The 14,427-nt window shown below is 39.8% G+C and overlaps 1 protein-coding gene across 1 annotated transcript; it reads right to left on the reverse strand.

Moving 5' to 3' along the window:
- Nucleotides 1-458: 458 nt before the first annotated feature.
- LOC125290230 lies at nucleotides 459-14,107 on the reverse strand (the record flags this gene model as incomplete). Its single annotated transcript, XM_048237139.1, has 4 exons — nucleotides 459-957; nucleotides 1,120-1,374; nucleotides 13,795-13,889; nucleotides 13,981-14,107. Coding segments are annotated over 4 exons (662 nt in total), but the record flags the coding sequence as incomplete, so codon positions are not given.
- Nucleotides 14,108-14,427: the final 320 nt, after the last annotated feature.

The raw sequence follows: 14,427 nt of genomic DNA on the forward strand, positions 1-14,427 counted from the left end.
TGCCACCACTGCATATGGTGTAGACATGTGTCAGTATATCAGTGCTGCATATGGTGCAGGTGTAGACATGTGTCAGTATATCAGTGCTGCATATGGTGTAGACATGTGCCACCACTGCATATGGTGTAGACATGTGTCAGTATATCAGTGCTGCATATGGTGTAGACATGTGTCAGTATATCAGTGCTGCATATGGTGTAGACATGTGTCAGTATATCATTAGAGTAGTAGTGTGGACATGTGTCAGTATATCATTAGAGTAGTAGTGTGGACATGTGTCAGTAGTGTAGACATGTGTCAGTAGTGTAGACATGTGTCAGTATATCAGTGCTGCATATGGTGTAGACATGTGTCAGTATATCATTAGAGTAGTAGTGTGGACATGTGGCCCGCATATATCATTAGAGCAGTAGTGTGGACATGTGTCCAGTAGTGTAGAAATGTGTCAGTAGTGTAGACATGTGTCAGTATATCAGTGCTGCATATGGTGTAGAAATGTGTCAGTATATCAGGTGTTTATATATGGTGTAGACCGCTGCAGTATATCACTAGAGTAGCAGTGTGGACATGTGTCAGTAGTGTAGACATGTGTCAGTATATCACTAGAGTAGTAGTGTGGACATGTGTCAGTAGTGTAGACATGTGTCAGTATATCATTAGAGTAGTAGTGTGGACATGTGTCAGTATATCATTAGAGTAGTAGTGTAGACATGTGTCAGTAGTGTAGACATGTGTCAGTAGTGTAGACATGTGTCAGTAGTGTAGACATGTGTCAGTAGACCGCTGCATATGGACAGAAAAGTTGTAGGGAGTTTTTTTTACCTCTCATCTTCCGCTTCCAACAAACAATTCCAACTACAATACTGATTATTGCAACTACACCTCCGATAATTCCTAAAATAACTCCAATTGTTTTTTTTCCAGTCGTCCTTCTATTGATATCAATCTGGTCTCCTCCTGAACAAAAACAAACAAACACAAGCGACTCAACAGTGAAATACTTTTGTTTTCAGCAACGGACGGTTTTCTTAGTTCTGTACAGTTTTAGAGAAAAATTGGAAACATTATGTACATGTCACTACCCCTACTCTGCCTATGTGAAGTGTTGGTGTGTCTCACCTCTGTACAGTGGGCAGAGTGGTTTAAGGTCCATGGTGGTCTGGCTCCAGCTAACAGGGTTGCTATGGTTACAGGAGACAGCGTTGTGGTTGAGAGAGATGGAGAGGGATGTGACTCCTTCCTCCTGAGAGCAGAAGGTGCCGTTACAGCTGGAGATCAGAGACACGTTGAGTCCTGTGCAGTTTAGAGTCACACTACAGGAGTCACTGCTGGACCAGTTAGACACCACAGTCAGAGTGGGGGCTGCTGCAGGCTCTGTTAAACACACACACACACACACACACACACACCACAGTCAGAGTGGGGGCTGCTGCATGCTCTGTTAAACACACACACACACACACACACACACACACACACACACACACTCACTGGTAAGAGAGGATAGACATGATACACATGATCTTTTGTTGATTTTGTCTTTTGAGATTACTTGCCTAAAATTAGAGTAATTTAATGTTGAGGTGGGAAAGTAAACATGATCACATGGGAAATGTCATATTAGTTCGCTGAACTGTAACATATAATTAGGACAAATTCAATACATGTGTTGTGGTTAATAAACATATTTCAGACCAGAGAGAATAGTATTTAGCAGGTTTTGAAGCAAATTTATTTTCATTTTATTTGATTAACATATACAGTGGGCAGTGCTTCGACTTGGTCAGCTTCCCTCGCGGTCCGCATGCGGGATCACACGGTATCACGCGACTTTAATTTGTATTTTTCCAGTGACGCTGCAACGACGCTGCAACAACCCAAACAACCGGCAGATGTCTCAAGTGAGCAGGGGTGTGTCGTGAAAAAAGAAATGGAGCCTGGAAAACCCTACACAGACTTCACTACAGACTTTAGCAGACTGGTTTAGAAATAATTTTATAGCCAGAAATATGCCTGCCCTGCCCTAATAAAGAAATATGTGGTTAACTGCGAGTGAATCCCGTTTGCAGCCGTAGAAGAAACGCAGGACAAATTAAACATTCTGGTTTTCTCCGAGTGCAATGATGATAGACATTATTTGGACAAAATATAGAGCATGTTAACCTCCGTTGCTCAGCCAAATGCCTTCCTGTTACGTCTTGTTATCACAGAGTTACAGGCGATTTTTTTTGATGGTCACAAGTTTCCTTCATTAGCGTTTATTTTTTTGATTATTAAAGAGTGTTTTTCATTTAAAGGCTTGACTTCGTGCTTATTCAGTAGAGCATTTAGTGCTCTCCCCAATCCCAGATGTTTACATTGCATGTTTGTTTGTAATGGATGCAACCTCCGTCGCTCGAGCACCCACGGAAAACATCAAGCACCCACGTGTGCCAGCTTACAGTCCCGGCTAAATTTACATTAATTTAAAATCAAACATCGCAGTTAATGTTAAATTCAGCATCTCTCATAATGTGATTGGCTATGTTGCTGTCAATCCCCTACTCCATATACTAACCACCAATGAGAGCGTCTCTCGTATGAAAATTCCTGACACTTCCCACCTGAAGTAAACCACAGGCCTTTTTTTTGGGCAAGCCTGCATTCAAGGCAGGCCTTCTGTTGAAGAATTTTATATAAATCCTGCGCTAACAGTAATCCTCCTACCCCCCGCTACCACAGCTGTGGATAGTGTGGCATGCTCACGCTTTATGTCTCCTTCCAAACTAGGCCTATAGCCCAACCATTTACGTCTTCAAAAAATAACAACTTGCCAGATATGCCTTCATATCTTTGGGCTTCATTCAGCATTTTGTTCTTCCACTGGAAATTACTCTTCTACATTTGCTGCCTGCTGCATCCTTTCTGTTTGTATTGTTTAGAAAACGTTTGACGTCTTGAGTTAATGCATTAAACATTGTTTGCTGGTAACCAGCCACAAATAGCCTACAGATTCTTGCGTGCGTACATTCTCTATTCTCTCCAAAATGTGCCCGTTCTATAGGCTGGCCAAGTGCATAATTCTGCGGCATAAATCAGATGTATTTGTTTATTGTACAGAAAAATAAAAATAACCTGTCAAACAGTCAATTGACTACATTGCAGTCAATAAGTAGGGCAAATTAATATACGAAACCAAAACGTGGGTCATAGTTGTCTAAGCCTCTGCCGTGAGGCCAAACCCATGAATAAAGACGCGATTGATATCTGCAATAGAGTTTTTTGGCTAAAACAAACTCACAGCCGAACGTTGCAATAAATACATAGACCATCTGGACAAAGTCATCAACAGACAACAATATTCACATTGTTGTTTACCTAAGTTTATCTTTTGTGCAGATCATATTATCAAAATCAGAATCAGCCTTCTTGGCCTGGTTTGCGTAAACTAACAAGGAACCCCCCCCCTCCATGAAAATCAAAGGCTACATATTCTCAACTGACTCGTCAAAAAGTGTGCACCACCTTATTATTATCTGCAGGTGTGTGACTTTTACTTACGTGCACATGGCTGCAAATTGACTTTTAATTTATGTATGTTCTGCCTTGGGCATTTTAAAATATGGATGTATGGTGGTTATAATAATAATAATTATTATTATAATAAGCTTTATTTGTATAGCACCTTTCATACACAGAATGCAGCTCAAAGTGCTTTACATTTGAAGCATGTAACACAATAATAGTCAGTCAGTCATTATCAATCACTTTTCTTCATTGCTGGGGCAGTTTATGATCCACTCAGCAACATATCAAAAATATAGAAAATAACATGTCATAAGACTGGCAGCCTTAACCCTTTACCCCCCACAAGCACGCCATATGGCAACTGTGGCAAGGAAAAACTCCCATATTCCAGGAAGAAACCTTGAGCAGAACCTGACTTAATAGGGGGAGCCCATCTGCTTCTGGCTGGCTGCGCCCTCCAATAGCAGCAGATGTAGAATAATCTGAAAAAGTAGTCTACAGGATAAGATGAGTTAACTAAAAGCTTTCCTGTACAGGTATGTTTAGAGATCTTTTTTAAAAATATTCACTGAACTCGCCTGCTTGATGTACAGAGGCATGGTGTTCCATAGTTTGGGGGCATAATGGATAAAAGCAGCTTCTCCACTTTGTTTGTGGAGCACTTTGGGTACGATTAAAAGATTCCTTCCTAAGTTTCCTTTGTGGTTGATAAGATATTAAAAGCTCAGAGATATATGAAGGTGCTATGCCATTCAGAGCTTTGTAAGTAATTAACATAACTTAACATCAATTCCATAGGAAATAGGGAGCCAGTGCAGTTCAGCCAACACAGGGTGATGTGTTCTCTCTTCTTAGTCTTAGTTAAAAGTCTAGCCCAGAGTTCTGTATGAGTGCCAATTTCTTAGGGTGTTTTTGGGAAGACCAGTGAAAAGTGCATTGCAGTAGTCTAACCTGCTAGTGATAAAGGCGTGAATTAGTTTTTCTGCATCTTGTTGAGTTAAAAGGGCCACACTTTGGCAATGTTTCTCAGGTGGAAATAGGCTGCCTGAGTAACTTTACTGATATGGGGCTTAAAACTTAACTCTGCATCTAAGATGACACGAGGCTTGTTACTTTTGGTTTGACCTGGTGCCAAGTTCCCCAGATTACTAAGAACAATATCTCGCTTTAGTTTTGGTCCAACCAAAAGTACCTCTGTTTTGTCATCATTTAGTTTCAAAAATGTTTTGCTTATCCACTGATTAATGGAGGTTAGGCATGCAGTGAGGGAGCAAAGGCTATCTGGGTTAGTTGGCTCCACAGAAATATACAATTGGGTATCATCATGTAGCTGTGGAAGTTTACATTATGCTGACTTATGACGTTTCCCAATGGAAGCATATATAGGGAAAATAGCAGGGGACCAAGGCAGCTCCCCTGGGCCACACCAAAAGGCAAGTCATGTTTTTCAGACACATGATATCCTAGACTGATATAAAAATCTCTGCTAGTAATGTAGGTTTGAAACCAGTTTAGAGCATTATCAGAGAGAAGCACCCACTTCGCAAGGCGGTGAATTAGGATGCTATGATCAATGGTGTCAAATGCCGCACTCAAATCCAGAAGAATAAGGATTGAGACTTTGTTTGAGTCAGTAGCCAGTCTGAGATCATTGACTATTTTTACTAGAACCGTTTCTGTGCTGTGATTTGATCTAAAACCTGATTGGAATTTTTTAAGGATACTGTTTTTTGTTGAGGAAGGTATTTAACTGATTACAAACGACTTTTTCAAGTACTTTGCTCAGGAACGGCAGATTTGATATAGGCCTGTAGTTGCTCAAATTGGTATGGTCAAGATTTGACTTTTTAAGTAAAGGTTTCACAACAGCGGTTTTAAAAGCAGTTGGAAATATACCTGTTTCTTATGAGGTATTTATTACCTTGAGAATAAAGGAGCTAAGCTATCATATACTTTTTGAGGAATCTAGTAGGATTGGATCCAAAACACATGTTGAGAACTAGATGTACCGCATAGCGGTACAAAATATGACCGCTCAGTCCTGTACATCCGTTCATGAAAATAAATCACACTTCAATTTGTCTCCATATTTTACTCCATCCCCCACTCTTGAAACTTTTGTGTATGCTTGTTTGGCATGCCTGAGTGTGTGTGTGCGGCTGCACAGAAAGTACCCTACTGGTGCTGAAAAAGGTGAATAGATTGTAGAATAGCCAAAGAAGATGTAGAATTGTTATAAAACCTTTAAAATCTCTAAACAATCACAAGTAGGGCAGTTCATCACAGTTCATCCATTGCAACTGGATTGATGAAAGGTCACTTACACCTGTAGGCTACATTGTATTTGGGAAAAGCAAAAGGTATCAGCATAATGTTATTTATTTATTTATTTTTTTATGTATTTTTAAACAAAAACATCTCTGTCAGTTCCATGCCGTTTTCAACAGCTATCAAAAACAAAGGTCATTTTTGGATGGATGGATTTTTTGTGAATGTTTCTTCTTCTACATAAGATTTTAGTCATCTTTAGTTCATGTAATACTTTATTGTCAATGCACAAATTAAGTAACAGTAGTCTGAAACGTTATTGTTAATGCACAAATTAAGTAACAGTAGCCTAGTCTGAAGCGAAGTGCTGTTTTACATCTAACCAGTGGTGCAAATAACTGACATGTCCAAATGGGCCTTGATGAAATCGTAAGCTAGACTGTTCATACACATTTTAACGGGCCAAAGTTGAAGAGCTTTTGTCCGTTATTGTTAGTGCAAATATAGGCTGATTCATGTTCCCTTGCATTGTTTAACTGAGGTCCATGGCTAGTCTGGCTTTCATCAGACCAAGCTCAATCTTTTAAAAAAAAAAAAAAAATAAATAGCGGGCAGATCAGGCTGGGTTCACCCAGCCTAGTCCATAGGCACCGATATTGTTTAATTTTTCGATTGAGATATACACGCTCTGGCTATTCTAAATGCAAAAATGCATCAGGGAGTTATGACAAAAGCGGTAACTAACAAACTAGATCCTAATAGAAAGTTGTTAGCTTCCCTAAGCTACAGGTAGGATTATAAGGTAGGCCTATTGACAACATAAATTGTCAATAGGCTATCCTGGCGACACAAATAAAATCTCCTTTGGAAACCAATGGCTTCGCCTTACAGTATCAAGCGGACTTAAACTGTCATATCGTGGCGAAAAGTTGTAATAACATTCACGCAGCTCCATGAGTCAAGGAAAGCAAATGAAGTAGCCACTTCTAAATGGGACCTACTACACAGTAGCTTAAGGTGTTTTGCTAAAACAGCCATAATGAAATGAAGGTGTCATTGTTTGGATACTTCACACACTGCGTGCTTTTTTAATTTCACAGACTACAACTACCAAGCTGTAATCAAAGCACATCGATTCCCCTCTCACACCCTGCAGCACTTAAAACAAAATAAACAGGCGTCTCAGTCTCCGCATGTATAGGCAAAACTGCATCAGACCGGTGTAGCGTTGGTAAATCTTCCATTGCACAGAATGATTTTGTAGCCGCGTGCAATAAATGACAGTCGAAAGATACAAACAGTGCTGCTATACATTTTGCTTGGTATAACGCATTTATAGTTTTCTACAAATGCAATAAATCAAATGCCTCCATCACTCAACCAACGCTTAACGGTAACATTACCTAGGTCCTTATTGATATTACAAGATTAGCGTACCTGCAGTAAAACCAAGCATGTCCGATAAACATCCTCAGATTTATTTAGGCTTCAAGAAGAAATGGGAATTACACTTCATGTGAACATCGTCCTATCCTTATTAGATGTTAAGCTGCGGTGAAATTACAGTCCTTGTATGGGCGTCCATTGTTTTTCCAACCCCTTTTAACTTCCAACAAAATTACGTCTCACTGCAACGATGCGCCATCTAGTGGACAAAGCGACTACTTCTCGCCAATACTGAAAATGCAGCCATGATGATGATGATGAATATTTATTTTGGCTTTCTTTTAATCCTACTGATTTTCATTTTTTACGGGGGCAAATCACAAATGAGTGATTATGAGCCAGGTTTATGTGGGCCCTTGAGACCAACATACCATAAAAGATTCACAGAGAACTGTGTCTGCCCTACCCTCCTTTCGGGGGTCCAGTCCAGCGGGGGCTGCAGATGAAAGCGAAAAATGGCGGTTCCATGCTATCCATATGGGGTACATGCTCACCAAGTTTTGTGTACCCGGTCTTTCAGTGTCGGGAATCCTTGTTGGTGTGCGTCACTAAATGTACACATAAATTATTTTATTGTAAGGCCCCCCATGAACGAAAGTACACAAAACTTGGCATGCATTCAGAGGGTGTCATAATGATCCTACACTTTTAATTTTGTGCAGTTTTGACCTTGTCAGCCAGAGATATTGAGATGAAAACACCTAATTTTATGCTTTTTTAATTTTTTTAACTAGGTGGCGCTATACATGAAATAAGTGGTAATGGGATGGGTTGACATGCCCCTTAAGACCAACATACAAAAAAAAAGGTGGACCTCCTAGGCCCCTACGGTTCTCGAGATATTCACAGAAAACTGTCTCCGGCCACCTACAGGCCAGTTGGTGTATAGTAACATAAATTAATTTATTGTGTGGCCCCCATGAACGGAATTCCACAAAACTTGGCGTGCATACAGAGGGTGTCATAATGATCCTACACTTCCAATTTCGTGCAGTTTTGACTATGTTAGGTCACAGATACCTTCAATTACACCACCTCATTTTTACTTTTTTGTGTTTAACTAGGTGGCGCTATACATGAAATGAGTGGTTATGGAATGCGTTGACATGGCCCCTTGAGATCAACATACAAAAAATAATGGTCCTCCTAAACCTTACGGTTCTCGAGATATTCACAGAAAACTGTGTCTGCCCTACCCTCCTTTCGGGGTGCAGTCCAGCGATGGGGGCTACAGATCAAAACGAAAACGATGGTTCCATGCTATCCATATGGGGTTACATGCCCACCAAGTTTTGTCTACCCGGTCTTTCAGTGTCGGGAATCATTGACGGAAATTTGGACATGCGAAAAAAAAAAAAAAAAAAAAAAATCTGACTAAACCTATATGACCGCCCGGCCCGGCTGCTGGCAGTAATAATACTTATATTATTTTGCCACCTTTGTCATATGACTTTATGTGTTTATTGTAGCCTACAGAAAATAAATAGCCTATCATACTGTCAGTTAATTGCCTACAGTGCAGTGAAGAGTTTGGAGAGTGCCAGATTAGGGCAACTTGAAGTTCTATGAAAATAATTTACGAACCAGAACATAAAGACCATGAAGCTTCTGTTTCTTGCAGCTGTTAAACACCCGCTAGATAGTTTAAATACCCACCAACATTCGCTTTTGCAGTACAGATTATTTCTAACAGTTATTTGTCTACTGGCTGATTTTATCAAACGGAGTGTTTTCTCGCTCCTCCAAAACTACAGGTGTTTCGTAGAGAGCCATTGAATAAGTTTATGCCAAGAAATTTAAAAAGTAACACTTTTTGTGTCATTCAGCAAACATCTCCTCATTTAATGTAAGTTCCTTCTCGACAATAGGCCCACGCTCTACTCTACGTGCAGTTGTCCTCCATCTCAGTTGCATCAGTTTTCTAATTTTGAAGGTTCTAAAACATTATTATGCTTCACTGAATCCTTCTCGTTTTCTTTCATTTGTCCAGCTAACTTTCAATTGAACCCAGCCATTTATGATGGATTACACACTGACATTCTGAAATGTCCTGCACGATCAAGGCCAAATTATTAATTATCACGCAGCCACTGTGTCAGCAGCATCAGTGCTGACGGTGACGGCAAGCGCTTCTGATGTCAGATTATGTAGGCTAGCCTACTAGACTGTTCTCACGTTGCAAGCTTTTACTTATATGAAGTAGCATTAATCAATATGAGGGGCAGAGGGGATAAATGTTGTCCTCCCTGACGATAAAAATAATTTAGCAGAGGTAGGGATAGAAAACCAGAGGGGGAAATCCTCACCATCCCCCTACAACCGCACCCTGTGTGTTACCAATAGCCTCCCTTATAGAAATTACTTTGTTTTTTGAAGAAGTCTGCAAAATTCTTGATCTTAGAGAGGATGCCTGACTGAGTGTATCAAAGGTGTTTGATGCAATAGCCTATCAATGGTAGAGAACAACACCCTAGAGTTTCCACTGTTTTAAGCAATTACCTTAGAAGTGGTTCCTTCTCTCATTCGAATAGCTCTATTATAATTGGCTATTTTTTCTTTTTAGAATGGCACGGTGAACCTGTAACTTAGTTTTTCTCCATGTTCTCTCAGCTTTCTACATGATCTTTTTTAGATCATGGATATTTTCGTTCATCCAAGGTGTCAGTTTGCTACAGGCTTTTTTTTTTGTCTTTAAGGGTGCCACTCTGTTAAAGCAGAGCCTAATTCACGATTGAGAGCCTCTACCATTTGATCAATGGGATGATGTAAAATATCTAAATTTATGGAGTCTATAAGAGCTATGAACTGCTGTTCTGCTCTAATGTACAAGAGTCATGATTTGATTGCAATTTCGGGATGAATTTTTTGGAGTATGTAGTACTATATTAAAAGATACACAATAATGATCAGACATATTTAAATCATTTACTGATAAGTCTGTGACTTCTATCCCTCTAGAAAATGACTAGATCGGGGTGTTGCCAAGGTTGTGGGTGGGTCCTGTAACATGCAGCTTTAGCTCTAAACTGTCCAACACATTAAAGAACTTACTGGCTTTAGCATCAGTTGTCTTATTGACATGAATATTAAAGTCAGCCATTTACAATTATCCGATCATAGCTAGTGATGATGAGCGACATAAGTTCAGAAAAACTGGTCGAGAAAGCCAGTCCATAGTTTAGAGGGCTGTATAAGGTTAATAGAAGTACAGCTGGGTCAGCCTTCAGAGAGGCAATATACTCAAAGGAAGCTTAATTAGCCAAAGTTGACTCTAGTGCAGCTATATTTGTTTGAGAGAATGGAGGCAATTCCACCACCCTCGCTTTGCCTTGTCTAATTGAGTGGAAGAAATTGTAATTTGGGGGGACAAGTTTCAAATAAGAACAGCTTTGCTGTCTGAAGTCATCCAGGTTTCAACAAGAAACAGAAAATCCATTTTTTTTTACTAATAAAAATCATTGATTGCAAAGGTTTCGTAGTAAGTAGATAGATAGATAGATAGATAGATAGATAGATAGATAGATACTTTATTGATCCCCCAGGGAAATTCAAGGTCTCAGCAGCATACATACAAGACAAACACATTCTTTTAACAGCAGAAGAGTAATTAAAAGTATATAATATAAAAACACAACTAAGCAGTAAGGACAGTAGAAGATAAAGAATATGCTAAATATACTAAAATACAAATTATACTAACACTTAATACAATATATAAAAATATACTAAAAAATACAATAACAAAATTACAAATTATACTAACACTTAATCTAAATCAATTTAAAAACAGTATCCACATAGTGTGATTAATAAATCAGAGGCGCTTTGCAAATGACTGAGGCAGGGACTGAGTGGATGATTCTCTGTGCATAGTAAGGTATGGTAAGGTGCTCCTAAGGTGCTCTGTGTGAATGAGTGTCATGGTGGTAGTTCAATGGTGATAGTGGTCATGGCGGTGATAGTGCAAATGAGTAAGTCAACAGTGCAACAATGCAGAAATAAAGTAAAAGGAAAGTCTATATATCTATATATTTAACTATTTAAGAAAATGTATAAGTGTGGCCACAGTTCGCTGTGGCATGGAGGGGGTTATGCATATGTGCTAATGTGCTAATATAGCACGCAAAACAGTGAGGCATAAAGACAGTGGTACAAGTGGCTAGTGGACAGACAGTACCAAACATGAGGGGATGAAGAGGCAGACAGACTATGCAGAGAAGTCTATCTCTCCTCTTCCCTTAAGTGAGGCATTGAAGTGCACCTATACGGGCAGCCGCGGGCCCACTGGTTAGCACTCTGGACTTGTAACCAGAGGGTTGGGTTCGAGCCCCACCAGTGGGCTGGGCGGCTGAAGTGCCTTTGAGCAAGGCACCTAACCCTCACTGCTCCCCGCCCGCCCGTTGTAGCAGGCAGCTCACTGGGCGCTTGGGATTAGTGTGTGCTTCACCTCACTGTGTGTTCACTGTGTGCTGTTTGTGTTTCACTAAATCACGGTTGGGTTAAATGCAGAGAGACCAAATTTTCTCACGGGAAGTATATATACTTATATTTAGTAAACCCATGTTAGCTGAAAAGGCCTCTGGCTTTGAGGAATATGCTGAGGTAGGTTTCTAGTTTTAAATTTGTCTTTTCTTTTTTACTATCGTTGGGTAGAAATCAACGTTGGAATATAACTATAAGCATAAGTCATGCTATTGCATGAAGCAGCTTGATCTATGGTAGTAGTATTGTATGTTACCCCAGAAAACATTCTCAGACCCATCCACATGTATAATGCCATTCGAATCAATACCTGGGGCGGAATCGTAATATTTTTCTACAGAATGTCAATGCATTTACAATAAGTGTAAATATCAATTAGAAACCTAAATATATTTATAATTATTAACTTGCAAAACAAATAACTGGCGTCAGTGACGCCTTTGACATGAAGATCCCCGATAATGCTTTACTAGCATTCTACCACAGGTCGAGAGAGGTGTAGTTGTAACTACACAACTCTTACGATAGTGGTTGCGAATGTTTGTTGCTACTATGGTTTTGGGAAACACTAGCGTAGTGTAACGATGCACTGGACTATGTAAGTTCCAAATATGAATGTAATTTTTCGCGGCATAAAAGCAGATGTATTTGTTTATTGTACAGAAAAATAAAAATGACATGTCAAAGCAGTCAACTGACTACATTGCAGTCAAGAAGTAGGGCAAATTAATTTCACAAACCAAAACATGGGTCTAGTTGCCTCTATAGCCGTGAAAGCCTGTTAAAACGCCGCTAGATAGTATTAAACGCCAACATTGTTTTCTGCAGAAGCCTACCCAAGGCTACAGATTAATTCCTGAACAGTTATTTCTCTACTGGCTTGGTATCACACCACTGTTTTGATTGCGTGGATTGCGTTACCCCCAACACTGACAATAATGGTGACAGAGCCACGACAGTGGCTGAAAGTGGTACTAAAACTTCCGCGCCTTCACACCCGTAATGCGGAGGCTGAAGTGGTCATTTGAAAGTGATGCCCACTGTATATTAAAAACAATACCAACTAGTTTGGTTTATCTTGATATTAATAACTGTACTATGTGTGGAGAGCATTCACTCACCATTGTTATCTCATTTTTGATGGAGGCTTTTTGCATCTGAATCCTAGCCTGGGTGCCAGCCAAACTTTGTCCCCCTCAACATTTTGGGGGAAGTTCGGTCTGGCATTGCTCCATTGTGGAGCAACTATGCTGCTTCCAAATCTGGGCGGACTTAATCAAATCGGGCTTTATAGGGAAAACAGCGTGTTGCATTGTAACAAGTTGTTCCCTCGTTATTTTGAAATCTCTGATTGACCACCTGTTCAAAGGGATTTACACAGCCTTTCCCAGCTGTTTTATAACATGTTTGTAGTATATCAGAATTATTCAACAGAATTATTTTTTAAAACCGAGGGATATAGGCTATCAGTTTTTTCCTAATAGCCCTCTACCTACTATGTATCACTATGTTTAGCTAATGAGTGTTGTAAGCGACATATTGACGGGCACAATAATTTTACAAAAGACCAAAAAACAATGTTAAGGCATTTGTGGAGAAGAAGGATGGTTCGTGGTGTTTCTTCCTACACCTCCACGGTAAGCTATTTTGTTGCTCTGATTGGTTAGGTCTATCAATTGAGTGCAGAGGCATCCCCTTGTCGGTTGAAACACACCCCATAATTACATCCCAATGGAGCAGTATCAGACTCATATTCTGACTAGAATTGAGTATGAAAAGAAATGGCTCGCGATCAGGCTATCTCAACTTTTCATGACATAATAATTGTGGGAAATTAATAAATAAACGTTTTTGTTGCATTGAGAGCCCAGGGGGCTGGATCTGTACGGACGGGTGATTGATGGGCTCAAGAGAAATGTTGTCAGTTCTATCTTCTCGAACCATGACACCAAGATCGTGGATGTTTATTTCACAATTTTGGTTCATGTATCGTAACAGTCTCATTCACAGCACACCCTCTTTAGATATACTCACCCTGGACAGAAAGTGTGTATTCTCATTCACAGCACACCACTCTTTAGATATACTCACCCTGGACAGAAAGTGTATTCACCAACAGACCATATTTCTTTCCCCTCAACATCCTTCTCAGCTGTGTAGAGCCCAGAGTCGTTCTTCTGCAGGTTCTTCAGCAGCAGAGAGTGGGAGTTATTATCAAACTCCACTCTGCCTTTGTAGGGACTTCTCACATCTGCATCCTTGTATTTATGTGTATACGTGACAACAGTTTTCTTGTTAAATCTCCATGTTATGGATTTGAAGCCGGTCTTGTCTTCATGTCCTGTTGCCTCCAGAGTGACTGATCCTCCCACCAGCACAAAGAGCTCAGGCCCAGCTGCAGACACTGCAGAGACACAGAGACAACAAATGACCCATCATGTGTGAGACAATAAGGTTGGATTGATTTGACATAAAAGCCATACTAGTGGTGTAAGAAAGTCATTTTTGTCTTAGTTTAGTTATATTCTGTATGACTGAATCTCCTTCCAACATATTCATTGCCCTCTATAATTATTGGCACCCTTGGCAAAGTTGACTAAAACAGGTATACTGTAAGTCCCACAATGAAACAATGAAAAAATTCAACCTTGAAGGGAAGCAAATGTATTCTGACAAAAGGAAAATCTCATAAAGAAATTAATATTTTGTAACAAAAATATGTCA

This window comes from Alosa alosa, unplaced genomic scaffold (genome assembly GCF_017589495.1).
Source record: "Alosa alosa isolate M-15738 ecotype Scorff River unplaced genomic scaffold, AALO_Geno_1.1 AALO_1.0_unplaced_281, whole genome shotgun sequence".
Taxonomy (NCBI): Eukaryota; Metazoa; Chordata; class Actinopteri; order Clupeiformes; family Clupeidae; genus Alosa; species Alosa alosa.